The sequence below is a fragment of the Orycteropus afer genome, unplaced genomic scaffold (genome assembly GCF_000298275.1).
Source record: "Orycteropus afer afer isolate SDZICR_OR568_19922 unplaced genomic scaffold, OryAfe1.0 scaffold00110, whole genome shotgun sequence".
Lineage (NCBI taxonomy): Eukaryota > Metazoa > Chordata > Mammalia > Tubulidentata > Orycteropodidae > Orycteropus > Orycteropus afer.
In genome coordinates this window covers 7,057,028-7,072,746 of record NW_006921697.1, presented here as the reverse complement: position 1 = coordinate 7,072,746, position 15,719 = coordinate 7,057,028, and the positions used below count along the sequence as shown (strand labels likewise).

At 41.5% G+C, this 15,719-nt stretch overlaps 1 protein-coding gene across 1 annotated transcript in view; it reads left to right on the top strand.

Annotated features, from left to right (window-relative positions):
• FAT2 (FAT atypical cadherin 2) overlaps positions 1 to 15,719 on the top strand; it is a 92,746-nt gene that overhangs the window by 64,515 nt on the left and 12,512 nt on the right. Inside the window, exons 17-19 of the mRNA XM_007943639.1 lie at positions 3,674 to 3,871; positions 11,395 to 12,205; positions 15,246 to 15,391. Coding sequence (XP_007941830.1) covers positions 3,674 to 3,871; positions 11,395 to 12,205; positions 15,246 to 15,391 — 1,155 coding nt within the window. The remainder of the gene's footprint in view (positions 1 to 3,673; positions 3,872 to 11,394; positions 12,206 to 15,245; positions 15,392 to 15,719) is intronic.

Here is a 15,719-nt window from a genome sequence, read left to right as displayed (position 1 = left end):
TACCTTGAGTTACCATTAAAAAAAAAAAAGAAAAGAAAAAATACCGCAAGTGGTGGATTTAAAGAAACAAAATTTATTTCTCACGGTTCTGGAGGCTGAAAGTCCAAATCAGTGTCTTGGCTGTGTCATTCTTTCTTGTGGGCCTCTTTCCTAATTTCTGGAGTTTGCTGGTAACCCTTGGCATTCCTTTGCTTGTAGACAGGAGCACATATGGCATCTGTCTTCCCTCTGTGGGTGTGTCTCTGTGTCTGTTCTGCTCTTTTTATAAGACACTTCTCAAAGGATTAGATTTAGACCTTTCTGCTCTGTTATAACTTCATCAACATAACAAAAGAAAACGCTTATTTCCAAACAAGGTCATATTTACAGGTACAGGGGTCTTTCACATATCTTTTTTTTTTTTCTCCTAACTTTTTATTGTAGTTTGGGTGAAAGTTTACAGAGCACATTAGTTTTTCATTTAATCATTTGTATGAATTTTGTTTTGTGACATTAGTTCCAACCCCTCAATGTAACAGTATTCGTCCCACTTCCTCACTCACTGCCGTCGAGTTGGATCCAACTCATAGCGACCCCTCCTTGGGTTTCTGAGGTGGTATCTCTACAGAAGTAGATTGCCCAATCTTCCTTCCGAGGAGTGGCTAGTGAGTTTGAACTGCCAGCCTTCTGATTAGCAGTCAAATGCCTTAGGCAAGACGCCATCAGAGCTCCCACTTCCTCACTAGTTTTCTCATTTCTATTTGCCCATATTTCCTGCCTTCTGAGCTTTGTTTTTGGACAAATCCTGCCCTTTTGATCTCATATGGTTGATTGTACTGAGGAGGACATTCCTCACTGGTATTATTATTCACTTTATAGGCCTGCCTATTGTTTGGCTGGGAGGTCTGGTAGTGTAGTGCTAAGGAACTTGACTACTAACCAGAAGGCTGGTGGTTCAAACCCACCAACCACTCCTCAGAAGGAAGATGGGGCAATCTACTTTCATAGTGATACTGCCTCGGAAACCCAAGGAGGGGTTGCTATGAGTCGGGTCTGACTTGACGGCACATAACAACAACAACATTGTTTGGCTGAAAGTTGATCCTTGGGGGTAGGTTTAGTCCAAGGCTTGAATGGTATCTAATAGTCACAGCCTTAGGGGTTCTACCAATCTCTGTCACACTAGTAAGTCTGATATTTTTATGATTTTGAATTTTGTTCTACATTTTTTTTTCTCCCACTTTGTCCAGGACCTTCTATTGTGATCCTAATGTAGCAGTAGATAGTGGTAGCTGTGTATCATCTAGTTTTTCTGGTCTCAGGCTTGTGGAGGCTGTAGTGTGCATGGTTCATCAGTCCTTTGGACTAATGTTTCCTTGAGTCTTTGATTTTCTTTACTCTTTTTTGCGTTGGATGGGAAGAGGCCAAAAGCTGCATCTTAGATGGCCACTTGCAGGCTTTTAAGACCCCAGTCGCTACTCACCAAAGTAGGATGTAGACTGTTGTCTTGTGGAATATGTTATATCAATTGGCTTACATGTGCCCCCGAGATCTAGACACTCCTTAGTCCTCACACCCACTGAGTCATTCCTTTAAGATGTTTGCTTATAGCTAAGAAGTTTTCAGAACTATGCCCTCTGTATCCTCTACCATACCCTTGGATATATTTGCAGCACATACAATACACATGTAGAAGTATCCTCTGCCAAATCTATATATAATTGTGGGTGTACTCCCATTCACCTTTCCACATCTGTTCAGAGCTTGCATATCTTCTACTATTATTGCAGGATAGTGTATGGAATAGTATTTACCTTTGTTGTCTTTCAGTCTTGTGCACCTCCCAGCATCTTCCCTTGCCTTGATCATGTTGTACTTCCCTCCCCTTTATTGTATATTGCCTTTCCCTTCACCCAAGTTAATACATGTCTACTCTCCAGTTAGTGATATCCTCTTCCTTTCCCTCATCTCCTTGATAACCATTAATGAATGTTTCTTTCTGTGTGTAAACTTTTTCTTGACTTTTTATAATAGTGGTCTCATACAATAGTTGTCCTTTTGTGATTGACCTATTTATTTAATTCAGCATAATGTCCTCCAGGTTCATCCGTGCTATGATGTGTTCCATGGATTCTTTGTCATTCTTTATAGACCTTTTATGGGGAGCCTCATTTAAATCCATAACAATGCTCACCCTTAAACCAAAACTGACACAGGGAATCAGATTATTAAAGCTAACTTAAACCAATCTTAGTCCATCTCTTCTTAAGAGAGCCACACTTTGCCTGATGATATTGCCACCCTACACCTGAACAAAATTAGGGTTTGTAAGGAAGGAAGCCACTCCTTGGAAGGAAGGTTGGGCAATCTACTTCTGTAGTGATACTGCCTCAGCAACCCAAGGAGGGGTCGCTATGAGTTGGGGCTGACTCGTCGGCACATAACAACAACATCAACAAAGGAAGGAAGGGAGAATGGCTATTGAATAGGCAACCATCCATTTCTGACCATAAAATTCTGTTTGTAGACAAAATTTCGGTGATAGAAAGACAGTTTAACAGCCATTGTGTCAGAGTGCATGGAATTCCTGTATTATAGAACAAAGACTGAAACAATGCCCAGGGGATCTAGTTTTCTTAGTTGAATCCCTAATCATCTCTGAATTTCTCATTGACTGTGTGTTGCATTGGTCCTCTTCACAGGCAACCATTTATAGGTGTTCAATTGACCCTGTGAGTTATAGAATTCCCACGTGAATCTCCACAACAAACACTAAAATAGTTGCCATTGAGGCAAATCTGACTCATGGTGACCCTATATGTGCAGAGTAAAACTGTACTCCATGGGACTTTCAAGGCTATGATCTGTCAGGAGCAGATGGTCAACCTTTCTTTTGATGCACCTGTAGGTGGGTTTGAACCACCAACCTTTCAATTAATAATCGGCTGCTTAATTGATTGTGCCACCCAGGGACTCCTTACATGGATCTCAGGTATTAAATAATTTCTATAAATGAATCATCAGCTATGTGACCTTGGGCAAGTCACCACACTGTGTAATAAAGGGTAGAACCTTCTGGCCTCAAAGGACCATTCAAACCCCAGCACTACCCTGAGGAAGCTCCTGGTATAGACTGACAAAAGTCACCAACTAACTCCCTAGTTAGTTCAGAACTTCAGGCCTGGAATTGAACTCACTCCTGTGGTTTTCAGCCAAACAATAGACAAGCATATAGGGTGAACATTTATACCAGGTAGATACATTCCTTAGACCAATCAATCACGGGAGAACAGAAGACCACTATTTGTACAGGGAGATAGCTTGGGGTCAGGAATACATTGGAAAGAAGGACACAGGGAAGAGGCAACTACAGGGAGGAAGTGGGAAGAGAGCTGTTACATCATAGGGATTGGAGTCAATGTCATGAAACAAAATGTGTATGAACTGCTGTATGGAAAATGAGTTTACTCTCTGAATTTTCACCCAAATCACAACTTAAAAAAAAGAAAAAGAAAAAAGCCACCAGCTAACTCAAAGGGAGGCAGAATGGATGATTGTGAACTTGAGGTCCAAGCATAGCCTGGGAGCAGTCAGAGCACTGAACATTTGTCCCAGGTGAGTGAATCTAAGAAGATGCAAGAAGAGGGACTGGGACTCATTTTGCTCTTTGGTTTCCTGTCATTCTGTGTCTCAGGAGAACTCTCCCATTGGCAGCAAAGTATTGCAGCTGATCCTGAGTGACCCAGACTCCCCAGAAAATGGCCCCCCTTACTCATTCCAAATCACCAAGGGGAACATTGGCTCTGCCTTCCATGTGACCCCAGATGGGTGGCTGGTAACCACTGCAGACCTGAGCAGGAGATTACAAGAGTGGTATGAGCTTCAGATTGAGGTAAGAGCCATGCTGGGCCATTGGTGGTGGCCAGGGGGACAATAAATTGTGCTGCTAAAAACATAACCCATGCTTCTTTGATTAAGAAAAATGTATACAGAGCACTTGTTATGTGCCAGGACTGGGTTAAATACTTCCCATGTATTATTGCATTACATCCTCCTAGCACTCTTTAGGCTGGTATAGTTATCATCTCCACTTTACAGATAGGGCAGCTGAGGCACACAGTGGTTAAATGACAGGCTTAAAGTAATACTGCTAATAAATGACAGAGATAAGTTTCTTCAAACCCAAGTGGTCTGACCACAGAGTCCTAGTGCTTAATCCCTGTACTGTACCTGAGCAGAATACCTGCACTCTGACTCTACCTCCTTGAGTTTGGCCAGAGCAGCAATTTGAGCCTCCTGAACTAACAAGACCTTCCTCACAGGAGTCTATAGGGTCCAAATGAGAGGATGTTTATGCATGTGTGTGGGTTATGGTGGTGGTTGTATGAGAATTTCCCAAGCAACAGTGGTCAAGATGGTGGTCAAACATCTCTTCCTCACTTCATTCCTTCCAAATCCCTTTCATAAATTTCAAGTCCAGTGGCTCCTACTCATTCATTCACTGAGTTTTTCAACAAATATTTATTGAACAGCTATCATATTCTGCCACTTGTCTTATCAGTTTGCCATCCTGTGAGGACTTGCATGTTGCTGTGATGCTAGAAGCTATACCATCAGTATTTCAAATAACTGCAAGGTCACACATGGTGGAGAGGTTTCAGTGGAGCTTCCAGACTAAGACTAGAAAGGAAGACCTGATAATCTAGTTCTGAAAACACTGACCAGTGAATAGTAGCAGAACATTGACTGATGCAGTGTCAGAAGTTGAGCCTCTCAGATTGGAAGGTACTCAAAATATGACTAGAGAAGAGCTACCTCTTCAAAGTAGAGTTGATTTTAATGACGTGGATGGAGTCAAGCTTTTGGGACCTTCATCTGCTGATGTGGCATGACTGAAGAAGAGACAGCTGGAACATGGAATGTCTGCACTATGAGTCTAGGAAAACTGGAAGTTATGAAAAATGAAATGGAACATGTACTAGGCATTAGTAAGCTGAAAAGGACTAGTACTGACCACTTTGAATTAGACAAATGAATCATCTATTATGCCAGGAATGACAAATTAAAGAAGAATGCCATCACATTTATCATCAAATAGAACATTTCAAGATCTATCCTGAAGTACAGTGCTGTCAGTGATAGGACAATATCCATATGCCTAGAAGGAAGATCAGTTAATATGACTATTATCCAAATTTTTGCATCAACCACTAATTCCAATGATGAAGAAATAAAAGATTTTACCAATTTCTGCCATCTGAAATTAATCAAACATACAATCAAAATGCATTGATAATTACTGGTGATTGGAATGTGAAAATTGAAAACAAAGAAGATTAGTAGTTACAAAATATGGCCTTGGTGATAGAAATGATACCAGAGATAGCATAATAGAATTTTGCAAGACCAATGACTTATTCATTAGAAATACCATTTTTCGATAACATAAATGATAATTATACACATGGCCATCATGATATGGAATACACAGGAATCAAATCGACTACATCTGTGGAAAGGGATGATGAAGAAGCTCAATATCACCAGTCAGAAGAAGGCCAGGGGCCAACTGCAGAACATACCATCAGTTGTTCATATGTAAGCTCAAGTTGAAGCTGAAGAAAATTAAAACAAGTCCACAAGAGTCAAAGTACAGCCTTAAGTATATCCGACTTGAATTTAGAAAGCATCTCAAGAGTAAATTTGATGCACTGAACATTAATGAGCAAAGACCAGATGAGTTGTGGGATAACATCAAGAACATCATACGCAAAGAAAGCAAAAGGTCATTAAAGAGATAGGAAAGGAAGAAAGGACCAAAATGGAGGTCAGAAACTTGCTCTTGAATAGTAGCCAAAGAAAACAGGAAGAAATAGAGCTGAACAGAATGCTTCTTAGAAGCTAGGATAGTGAGACTTTGTCTCATGTACTTTGGACATGTTATCAAGAGGGACCAGTCTCTATTTAGAGAAGGACATCATGCTTGGTAAAGTAGAGGGTCAGTGAAAAAGAGGAAGATGCTCAAAGAGATGGATTGACATAGTGGCTGCAACAATGAGCTCAAATATATCAGTGACTGTGAAGATGGTACAGGACCGGGCAGTGTTTCATTCTGTTGTACATGAAGTCTCTGTGAATTGGAACTGACTTGACAATACCTAACAACAACATGGTAGCAACTACCAATACAGCAGAGGACAAGAAGGGGGTGGCCCTGTACTCCTGGGCTTTTCATTAGAATTATGGTGATAAATGTCAAACAGATAGAGAAAGAAACACTATCTTTACAAATTATTATAAGGAAATAAGCTGATGAGAGACTCATATAATACAACGGACACATGTATTCAGAAGGGAGCTGCCTCTGTGAGGAGGTGACATTTGAGCTGAGATCTGAAGATCCAGTCATGAAAATAGGACAGGAGAGTGTTCCAGGCAGAAAGAACAAAATGAGCCACGTTCTGACCTGGGGAAAGCTTTTAGTAACCTAAGATGAGGTTCAGATGGTCAGAGAATAATGAGCCATGGTGGGAATGACACCAAGGAGAGGGGCTGGGTGGGTTACAAAGGCCTCACCGCAAAGCTGATCATCTTATTTAAAATCCAAACTTTGACACTCTTTTTTTTGCGGGGGGGGGGGGTATTGAAAGTTTTTACTTATTTTTTACTTTTTCCTTTTATTTAAAAAATGTATTATAAATAGACTTCCAGTAAGATGGTGGAATAGGCAGACAAGGTACATAGACCCTCTTCAACAAAGAAAAGAGAAACCAATTGACACAGATACAGAATAATCCTGGAGCCCTGAGCTTTGAAAGGAAGGATACAGAAGTGGATTAAACACCAACTAGTAGAAGAACCTGAATGAAAACAGTATATAAGGAGACAAACGATTGTCAGCTATCCTGATGGCACAGACAGCCTGACTATTTCCCGGTGGTTAAGACCTGAGAATTAACCTAAAAATTGGCCCTGCTTGCCAAGGGATGCATGGACAACTGTGCTGGTAGCTGATGACTAAAAAGGGAAACAACAAAGAAGGAGACAAACTGAGGTGTGGACTTTCAACTGTCCGGAGGGCACAGCCATTTTGAATGTTTACAAGTGGCAACCATTTCAGATATGTAAAGTGACAACATTCTTGCTCAGATTCCAGGGACCTTAGAGCAGGGTCTGTTTGCCAAGGACAGTATGGACATATGAGAGGCTGACAACTGGAAAGGAGACAGGTGGTGAGTGTGTAAGTGCTACCAACCAGTGAATGGAGGAGCATAGTACCCTGCTTACTCAGATAACATCCAAACAAAACAAAGAAAATGAAAATCTTGGGCGAATCACTCCAACATGCAATCACCAATTAAATATAAACACAGAAACGCCAAAGTGTTTGGCAAGATAAAGCAGTAGAAACAAGAGACCAGGATACAGACTTCCTGAGGAAGAAGCAGCATTGGAACTCCCTGATAAGGAATTCAAAAGAATTATGTTTAGGTACCTTCAATGGATTGAGAGACAGATCAAGGAAAACACTGACAAAATTGAAGAAAACACAGAGAAAACCCTAGAAAATTTTGGAAGATAATACAAGAACAAAATCACAAAATAAACAAAAAATTAGAAATGATACAAAATTTACAGATAGCAATCCAGAAGATTAGAACTAGATAACACATTGAATGGGCAAAGGAATAGAAGTGAGTAATAATGGAAGACAGAATGAGTGATATTGAACACAAATACTTTATTACTTCTTTTGAAAGGGATCAATCAGAAAAAATATCAAAACAAAATGAAGAAAGCTGAAGGTTCTTGTGGGATACCATCAAAAGTAATAACCTATGTGTAATCAGAATTCCAGAACAGGAAGAGACAAATAAAATCACAGAGAAAATTGTCAAAGATTTGTTGGAAGAGAAATTTCCCTTATAGGATGAAAGACAAGAATATATCCATTGAAGAAGTCCAAAGAACCCCAAACAGGATAGACCCCAAAAGAAAATCACCAAGACATATCATAGTCAAACTCAGCAAAACCAAAGACAAAGAATCCTAAGAGCAGCATGGGAAAAACAAAAAGTTATCTACAAAGGGCAACCAATAAGACTAAGCTTGAAATTCTTGGCAGAAACCATGCAGATGAGAAGACAATGGGATGGTACATATAAAACTCTGAAAGAAAAAAATTCCAACCAAGAATTAGATACCTAGCAAAACTGTCCCTCGAATATGATGGTGAAATTAGGACATTTCCAGAGAAGCAAAAATTAAGGGAATTTGTTAAAACCAGACCAACCTTATAAGAGATGCTAATGGTAGTCCTTTGGACAGAGAATCAACAACAGCAAACAACAACTGACCATTAACACACTTGATGACATAACCCAGAAATGAATCCAGTTATGGAAGTATCCAAAGTAAATAAGCCTGCAAGATTGTAAACAGGGAACCAGAGACATCAATTGACAAATGAGGACAACTTCAGACCAAAAAAGGAAAAAATTGTGTAGTTACAGAACTTTGAAATGGTGCGGAAGTCAAGACAATTGCAAGATAGAATAGACTGTTCTAAACTTGGAAAGAAAATAGTAAGTCACAGAGTAACTTCAAAGAAAAATGATAAACCTTCATATCACAATAAAAAAGAGTACAAGCACAAATATTTAGCAAATACTAAAACAATAGCAATGAAGGAAGTGATAACACAATTCATAAACAAAATGAGCTCAGCACAGAAAATTATATGGAACAAAGATTTCAGTAACACCACGAAAAAGCACATAACAAAATGACAGCAACAAATTAATACTTGTCGATAATTACACTGGAGGTGATGGTGAAGATGCAAAAAGTGGATAAATGTGGGACATATTTTGGATATACACAAATAGGAGTCAGTGATGGATTGAGAAAGGGAAAGGGAGGGGAAGGAAGAGAATCAGGGAAGACCTCTAGATTCCCAGCTCCAGTGAAAAGCAGGTTGTAGTGCCAATTATGAGATTGGGAAGGGTGTAAAAGTGGAAGTGAGGAGAGGTTTGTGAAGTGAAAGAAGAGCTTTGTTTTGGAAACTTTTGTCTCAGACTTCCCTAAATCCACTGAATACTGGGGAACAGGAGTCTGCAGCTCAAAGGGCAGATGCAGTTACTTTATTTCCTTATCATAATTTGTAAAGACATAGAGATGACACAGTGATCTATTCAGCCAATCATTCAGTCTTTTAACAAATATTTATTGAGCCCCTGCCATATTCTGGGTGCTGTGCTTACTACTAGGTATAGCAGGAGATAAGAAAACCATACTTCGAGAACCATATAAATGGTTCTTACAGCCAAGGACATGGATGTATTTGCCTCTGAAGAGATGAGAGAGAGCAGCTTTCTGGCCTGTGTTCTCAGTCCAAGCATAGAGCCTAGCACAGACGGGGGCACTCAACAACTAACTACATCACCACTGCCTCTTGTGTTTTCCTATATTTCTACTTCCACTCATTGGGTACTATAGATGAGCAAAAACCAAACAAACAAAAAGCTATAGGCTATGGACACCTGGACACCAATCCCTAGGTGATGCAAGAGGTTAAGTGCTTGGTTGATAACTGAAAGTTTGAAGGTTTGAATCCACCCAGAGACAACATAGAAGAAAGGCTTGGTGACCAACTTCTGTCCCAATGGGACATAGTTCTTTTCTGACACACAGGAGTTGCCATCAGTTAGAATCCTCTTGAGGGCTACTGTTTTGTTTTTTAATGGACATAGGTACAACTTCAAATTCTGCTCTTGACTTCTTGTGTCTCAATCATATCTTGGTAGAATGAGGCACTTAATGGTACCTATTTCATGAAAAAGATTAAATATGATTATTCATTTGAAGCTTTTAAAAAATGACTGCCACACAATTTTTACTTAATTGACTTTGGAGATTTGTTATAATCATTAATATTAATCATCGTTGATGTTATTAATATCTTATCTGTGTTATGCATAATTCCCCACTGTAGGTATAATTCCACAATGAATTTGCTTACTTAAAACACTGGAATACACAACATTATCATGGATGTAATATAAGGGTTTCTATCCAAAGGAAGAACTTGGAGACCCTAGTTGACAGCTGAGAATGTAGTAATGTCACTGAGGAGTGGTAGGAGAGCTTTGTCCTTTTTGAGCCTGGGCTGGAAGTTGCAGGAACATTTGGTTCCAGATAACAGGAAGAGACATATGAAAGATAAACGCCTTTTGAAAAATTTACGTTCTTTTCCTACTTAACTGAGGTTATGTCACTCCATTGCCTAAGAAGTTCAGTGTCTTTCCATTGCCCTGATATAAAATTTAACCTTGTGCTCCTTAGCTTATCAGTGTTGCCCCCCCCTTACCTCTCCAGTTCATCTCCTGCCCTCTGCTCTTTCCCACCTACTGTAAAAACAGTGGCCTTCTTTCTGTTGTATTTTGAATACAACATGCCCTTGCTGTTCCATCACTTCTTCTCATTTCTCATCCTTCAGGACTCAGCTCAAACATCATCTCAGAGACATCTTCCCTACCACCTGATCTAAATCAGGTCTCTTCACACTTCAGTACTCTCTCACACATCACTCTGCTTATTTCCTTCTGAGTGCGTCATCAAAGTCTGACATTCTCTCATTTATTTGATAACTGATTTATTGTCTCTTTTCTTCTGAGCATGGCCATCTACCCAGTACCTAGCTGAGGGCCCACAGAAGGTACTCAAGAAATATTTGCTGACTGACCTCTCACATTACAGTAAAGCAGAGTCCCAAAGAGAATTTTCTCAGGCTGATCAGGTGCCATGTCAGGCTGTGCACCAGAGTTGCTAAGAGACATCTGAGAACTCAAGGGAAGAGATGGGGTCAGGATGATGGAGTTTCTAGAGGAAAGAGACCAAAGCCAATGGTTGGAGAGATTTAGAAAGAGGCTCAGAATGGAATGAGTAAGTTATGTTTTACTGTGTGATATAAAATGTAAACTTCTCTTCCATTCTCTATAAAAACTTCTAAGAGTTTACATTATATGCCAATGCTTTGGGGGTTAGGTATTTTTTTTCCCCCAAAAGCAAGAGTGTACTGAGTTTACCTTCAAGTTGGGTGTAGGGGCATAGCTATGGCTCCTCAAGGAGGCCCAGAGTTTCTGGGTGGTGCAAAGGGTAAGCATGCAACTACTAGGCAAAAGTTGGCAGTTTGAACCCACCCAGATGAACTTCAGAAGACAGGCCTGGCAGTCTGCTTCCAAAAGATCACAGCTTTGAAAACTCTACAGAGTACCATTCTACTCTGTACACATGGGGTCGCCATGAGTTGGAATCAACTCAACGGCAACTAATAACAACAACGAGGCCCAGCCTCAATAGGACCAGAGAAAACTGAGTCTTTTTGGATAACAGTAGTGTTGGTTTTGTTCGCAGGTGTCAGACAGTGGTGTCCCTCCCCTCTCCTCTTTGACATCTGTCAGTGTCCATGTCACAGAACAGAGCCACTACCCACCCTCTGCCCTCCCCCTGGAGATCTTTATCACTATCGGGGAGGAGGAGTTCCAGGGTGGCATGGTGGGTAAAATCCATGCCACAGACCGAGACCCCCAGGACATGCTCACCTACAGCCTGGCAGGAGAGGAGACCCTGGGCAGGCGCTTTGCAGTGGGTGCCCCCGATGGCAAGATTATTGCCACCCAAGGACTACCTCGTGGCCGCTATTCATTCAACGTCACTGTCAGTGATGGAACATTTACCACCACTGCTGGGGTCCATGTCCATGTGTGGCATGTGGGGAGAGAGGCTCTGCGGCAGGCCATGTGGATGGGCTTCCACGATCTCACCCCAGAGGAGCTGGTGAGTGACCACTGGCGGAACCTGCAGAGGTTCCTCAGCAACAAGCTGGACATCAAACGAGCCAACATCCACTTGGCCAGCCTTCAGCCTGCAGAGGACATGGCCGGTGTGGATGTGCTCCTTGTCTTTGAGGGACATTCTGGAACTATCGACAAACTCCAGGAGTTGGCATCCATCATCACTCACTCAGCCAAAGAGATGGAGCACTCAGTGGGAATTCAGATGAGGTCAGCCATGTCTGTGGCACCCTGCCAGGGGCCAAGCTGTCAGGGTCAAATCTGCCAAGAGACAGTATATTTGGACCCCAAGATTGGACCCACATACAGTACGGCTAGGCTCAGCATCCTGACCCCGCGGCATCACCTGAAGAAGAACTGCTCCTGCAATGGTGAGGAATGGGACTTCCCCCAGGGACAACCAGTACTGCTAAGCTTTGCCTGCCTGACGCTAGGGGTGAGGAGCCCAGGGAGGGCCTATGGGGTAGTCAGAGGGAAATTTTAACAAGACTAAAGGCCACAGACTCTCATAAAACAAGCAGTGGCCTCATAAAATCTAATTATGGAATAATACCCTATTCCCGGTCACTTTTTGAAATTTTAAAAATGATAAGAATACAAGAGGAAATTTAACATTGTGGCAAAGAATGTAGACTCTGGCATCAGCCTGCCTAAGTTAAAATCCAAGCTCTATTTCTTTCTAGCCATGTGACCTTAGGAAAATGACTCAAACTCTCTTTGCTTTTGGACCATTGTGGGGATTACATGAGTATTACATATCAAGCTTTTTCTCAGAATAGTGCCTGATGCATTGTTGTTGTTTGTTGTTATGTGCTGTCGATTCAGACCCGACTCACAGCAACCCCTCCTTGGGTTTCTGAGGCAGTATTACTATGGAAGTAGATTGCCCAACCTTCCTTCCAAGGAGTGGCTGGTGGGTTTGAACTTTCAGTATGCATAACAAGTGCTTAATAAATATGAACTAGTACTACTCCTGAGGCTGCCTAATGGCACAAACAGTTAAGCACTCAGCTACTAACCAAAAGGTTGGAGGTTCAAGTCCATTCAGAGGCATCTCAGAAGAAAGGTCTGGTGATCTGCTTCAGAAAGGTCACATCCACTGGACACCCTATGAAGCGTAGTGCTACTTCTACTCCGAACACATGGGGTCATCGTGAGTTGGAATCAGCTTATTGGCAACTGATTTGGTTTATGTTTTGGCCTTGGTACTACCACCATTACTACTACTACTATTACTATAGCTGATGGTTATAAACTTAATATTTAGATGTAGACAGCTCAAGGTCAAACCCTAACTCCATCATTTACTAAATATGTAAATTAGCGTGTGTTATTAAGATTCTCTGAGCTTTGGTTTCTCATCTGTAAAATAGGGAAAATAATAACATCTGCCTCCTGGAGTTGGTTGGAAGAAATTAAATAATAAATACAAAAGCTTTTAACCCATGGCTAAGGAGTCATGGTGGCCCAATGGTTAAGTGCTTGGCTGTTAACTGAAAACTGGTGCATCAAAACAAATGCACCACAATGGTTAAGTGCTTGTTGTTGTTGTGTGCTGTCGAGTCAGACCCAACTCATAGCAACCCCTCCTTGGGTTTCTGAGGCAGTATCGCTATGGAAGTAGATTGCCCCATCTTCCTTCCAAGGAGTGGCTGGTGGGTTTGAATCTCCAGCCTTCTGGTTAGCAGTCAGGTGCCTTAGGCACTAGGTTACCAGAGCTCCCTAAGTGCTTGGTAGCACAACAGTTAAGTATTTGGCTAATTGCAGGGTTGGTGATTCAAACCCATCCAGCAGCTCTGTGGGAGAAAGATCCAGTGAGTTGCTCCCATAATGATTACAGGGTTGAAAACCCTATGGAGCTATTCTACTCTGTCATCTGGGGTTGCTATGAATTTAAATAAACTTGATGGCACCCAACAACAACAACCCATGACTGGTCTGGAATAAGCACCCAGTCATTGGTGGCTGTCATTCACATGGTAACAGTTGTTGCTATAAGGACCATACTACTACATGGCAAGCTCTGTGTCTATGTTGTCTACACTAATTCTCATCACAACCCAATGAAGTAGGGCTCATTAGCTATCTCATCTAGAGTTGAAACTGAGTGTCTTAAGTTATCTCGTGCTGCTGTAACAGAAATACCATTAGTGGGATGGCTTTAACAAACAGAAATTCATTTTCTCACAGTTTAGGAAGCTAGAAGTCTGAATTCAGGATGCTGGCTCTAGGTGAAGGCTTTCTCTCTGTCAGCTCTGAGAGAAGGTCCTTGTCTCTTTTGAGTTTCTGCTCCTGGGTGATCTTTATGGGGCTTGACATCTCTCTTCCCCCATATCTACTTGTTCATTTACTTGTCTAATAGCTTTTATATCTTAAAGAAGATTGACTTAAGACACAGCCTATACTAATCTTGTCTCATTAATAAAACAAAGGAAATCCATTTCCAAATGGGATTATAACTATAGGTATAGAGGTTAGGATTTACAACCTAAAATTTATATTTTTTGGGGACACGATTCAATCCATAACACTGCTGTATAGGGATTATATTGTGTTGCCTGAAATGATACAGTCTTTAATAACTACCCACCCACTGCCATCGAGTTGATTCTCACTCATAGTGACCCTATAGGACAGAGTAGAATGGCCCCATAGGGTTTTCGAGGCTGTAAATCTTTATGGAAGCAGATTGCCTCGTCTTTTTCCTACAGAGCTGCTGGTGGGTTTGAACCACCAACCTTTTGGTTAGCAGCTGAATGCTTTTACTCACTATGGCACCAGAGCACCTTGTCTTTAATGAAGGGCTGGTGAAACTCTAAAGCCTGAGCTCTTCCCCAGGTTCTTCAGAGCTCAGTCTCTGATAAGACTCACCCCAACCTAGGCACTGGACCAGCTCAAGAGCATTGGCAAAAGAAAAAGACATGACCTTTAGCTCACCATCGCCCCCTGCCTAGCTGGCCCTTTATGGGTCCAGCCAGATAAATCCAGTTGCCTTAAATCACACACATATACAAATTCTCCCCTACTAACTACTACTTCCTTCCCTAAATGATGTCGGAAATAACTTAGAAACTATGTAGGATAAAAGTTGTATTTCCACACATGCTATTCCAAACTTGGATTTGGTTGATTACATTTCTGAGGTGATTCTTGCTTTCTTAAAAGTTTGAGCTACCAGTTCCGACCCAGGGTAGGACCCAACACAGGGGTTCTTGTGGCCAAAGGAAAGTGTGCAGCAGGGTGGTGGCCCCAGTCTAGCTGTGTGACCCTGGACAAGTAACCCCCAGCCTAGTTTCTTCACCTATAAAATGTGAGCATTACCCTTCTTGCCACCCAATGAAATGAAGTGAGTTTTGAATGTTCTGTAGGGACCAATTTACATGGAGGTGACAGCTCTTATTGCTTTCACAGGTACTGCTGTGAGGTTCAGTGGTCAGAGCTACGTGCGTTACCTTCTCCCAGAGACTCTGAACTGGAACATCCATTTCCGTCTGAAAACGCTTCAGCCACAGGCTGTTGTGCTGTTCACCAATGGGACAGGGTCCATCTCCCTGAGGGTAAGGCTGTGCTGGCCTGAGAGATTTAATGTGGCCTGCAGGCTGTGTGTGAGGGGAGGGTCTTAGTTTCCTAGTACTGCTGTACAGAAATACCACAAGTGGGTGGTTTTAATGAACAGAAATTTATTTTTTCACCCTTTGGGAGGTTAGAAGTCTGAATCCAGGGCACTAGCTATTGGGGAAGGCTCTCTTTCTTTTGGTTCTGGGGGAAGATCCTTGTCTTTTCTAGCAATCCTTGGTTCCTTAGGAGTCTTCACATGGTATCTACCTTCCTGTTGTTTATTCTTATTTCTTTATCTAATCTACTTTTCTTTCTTTTTTTTTTTTT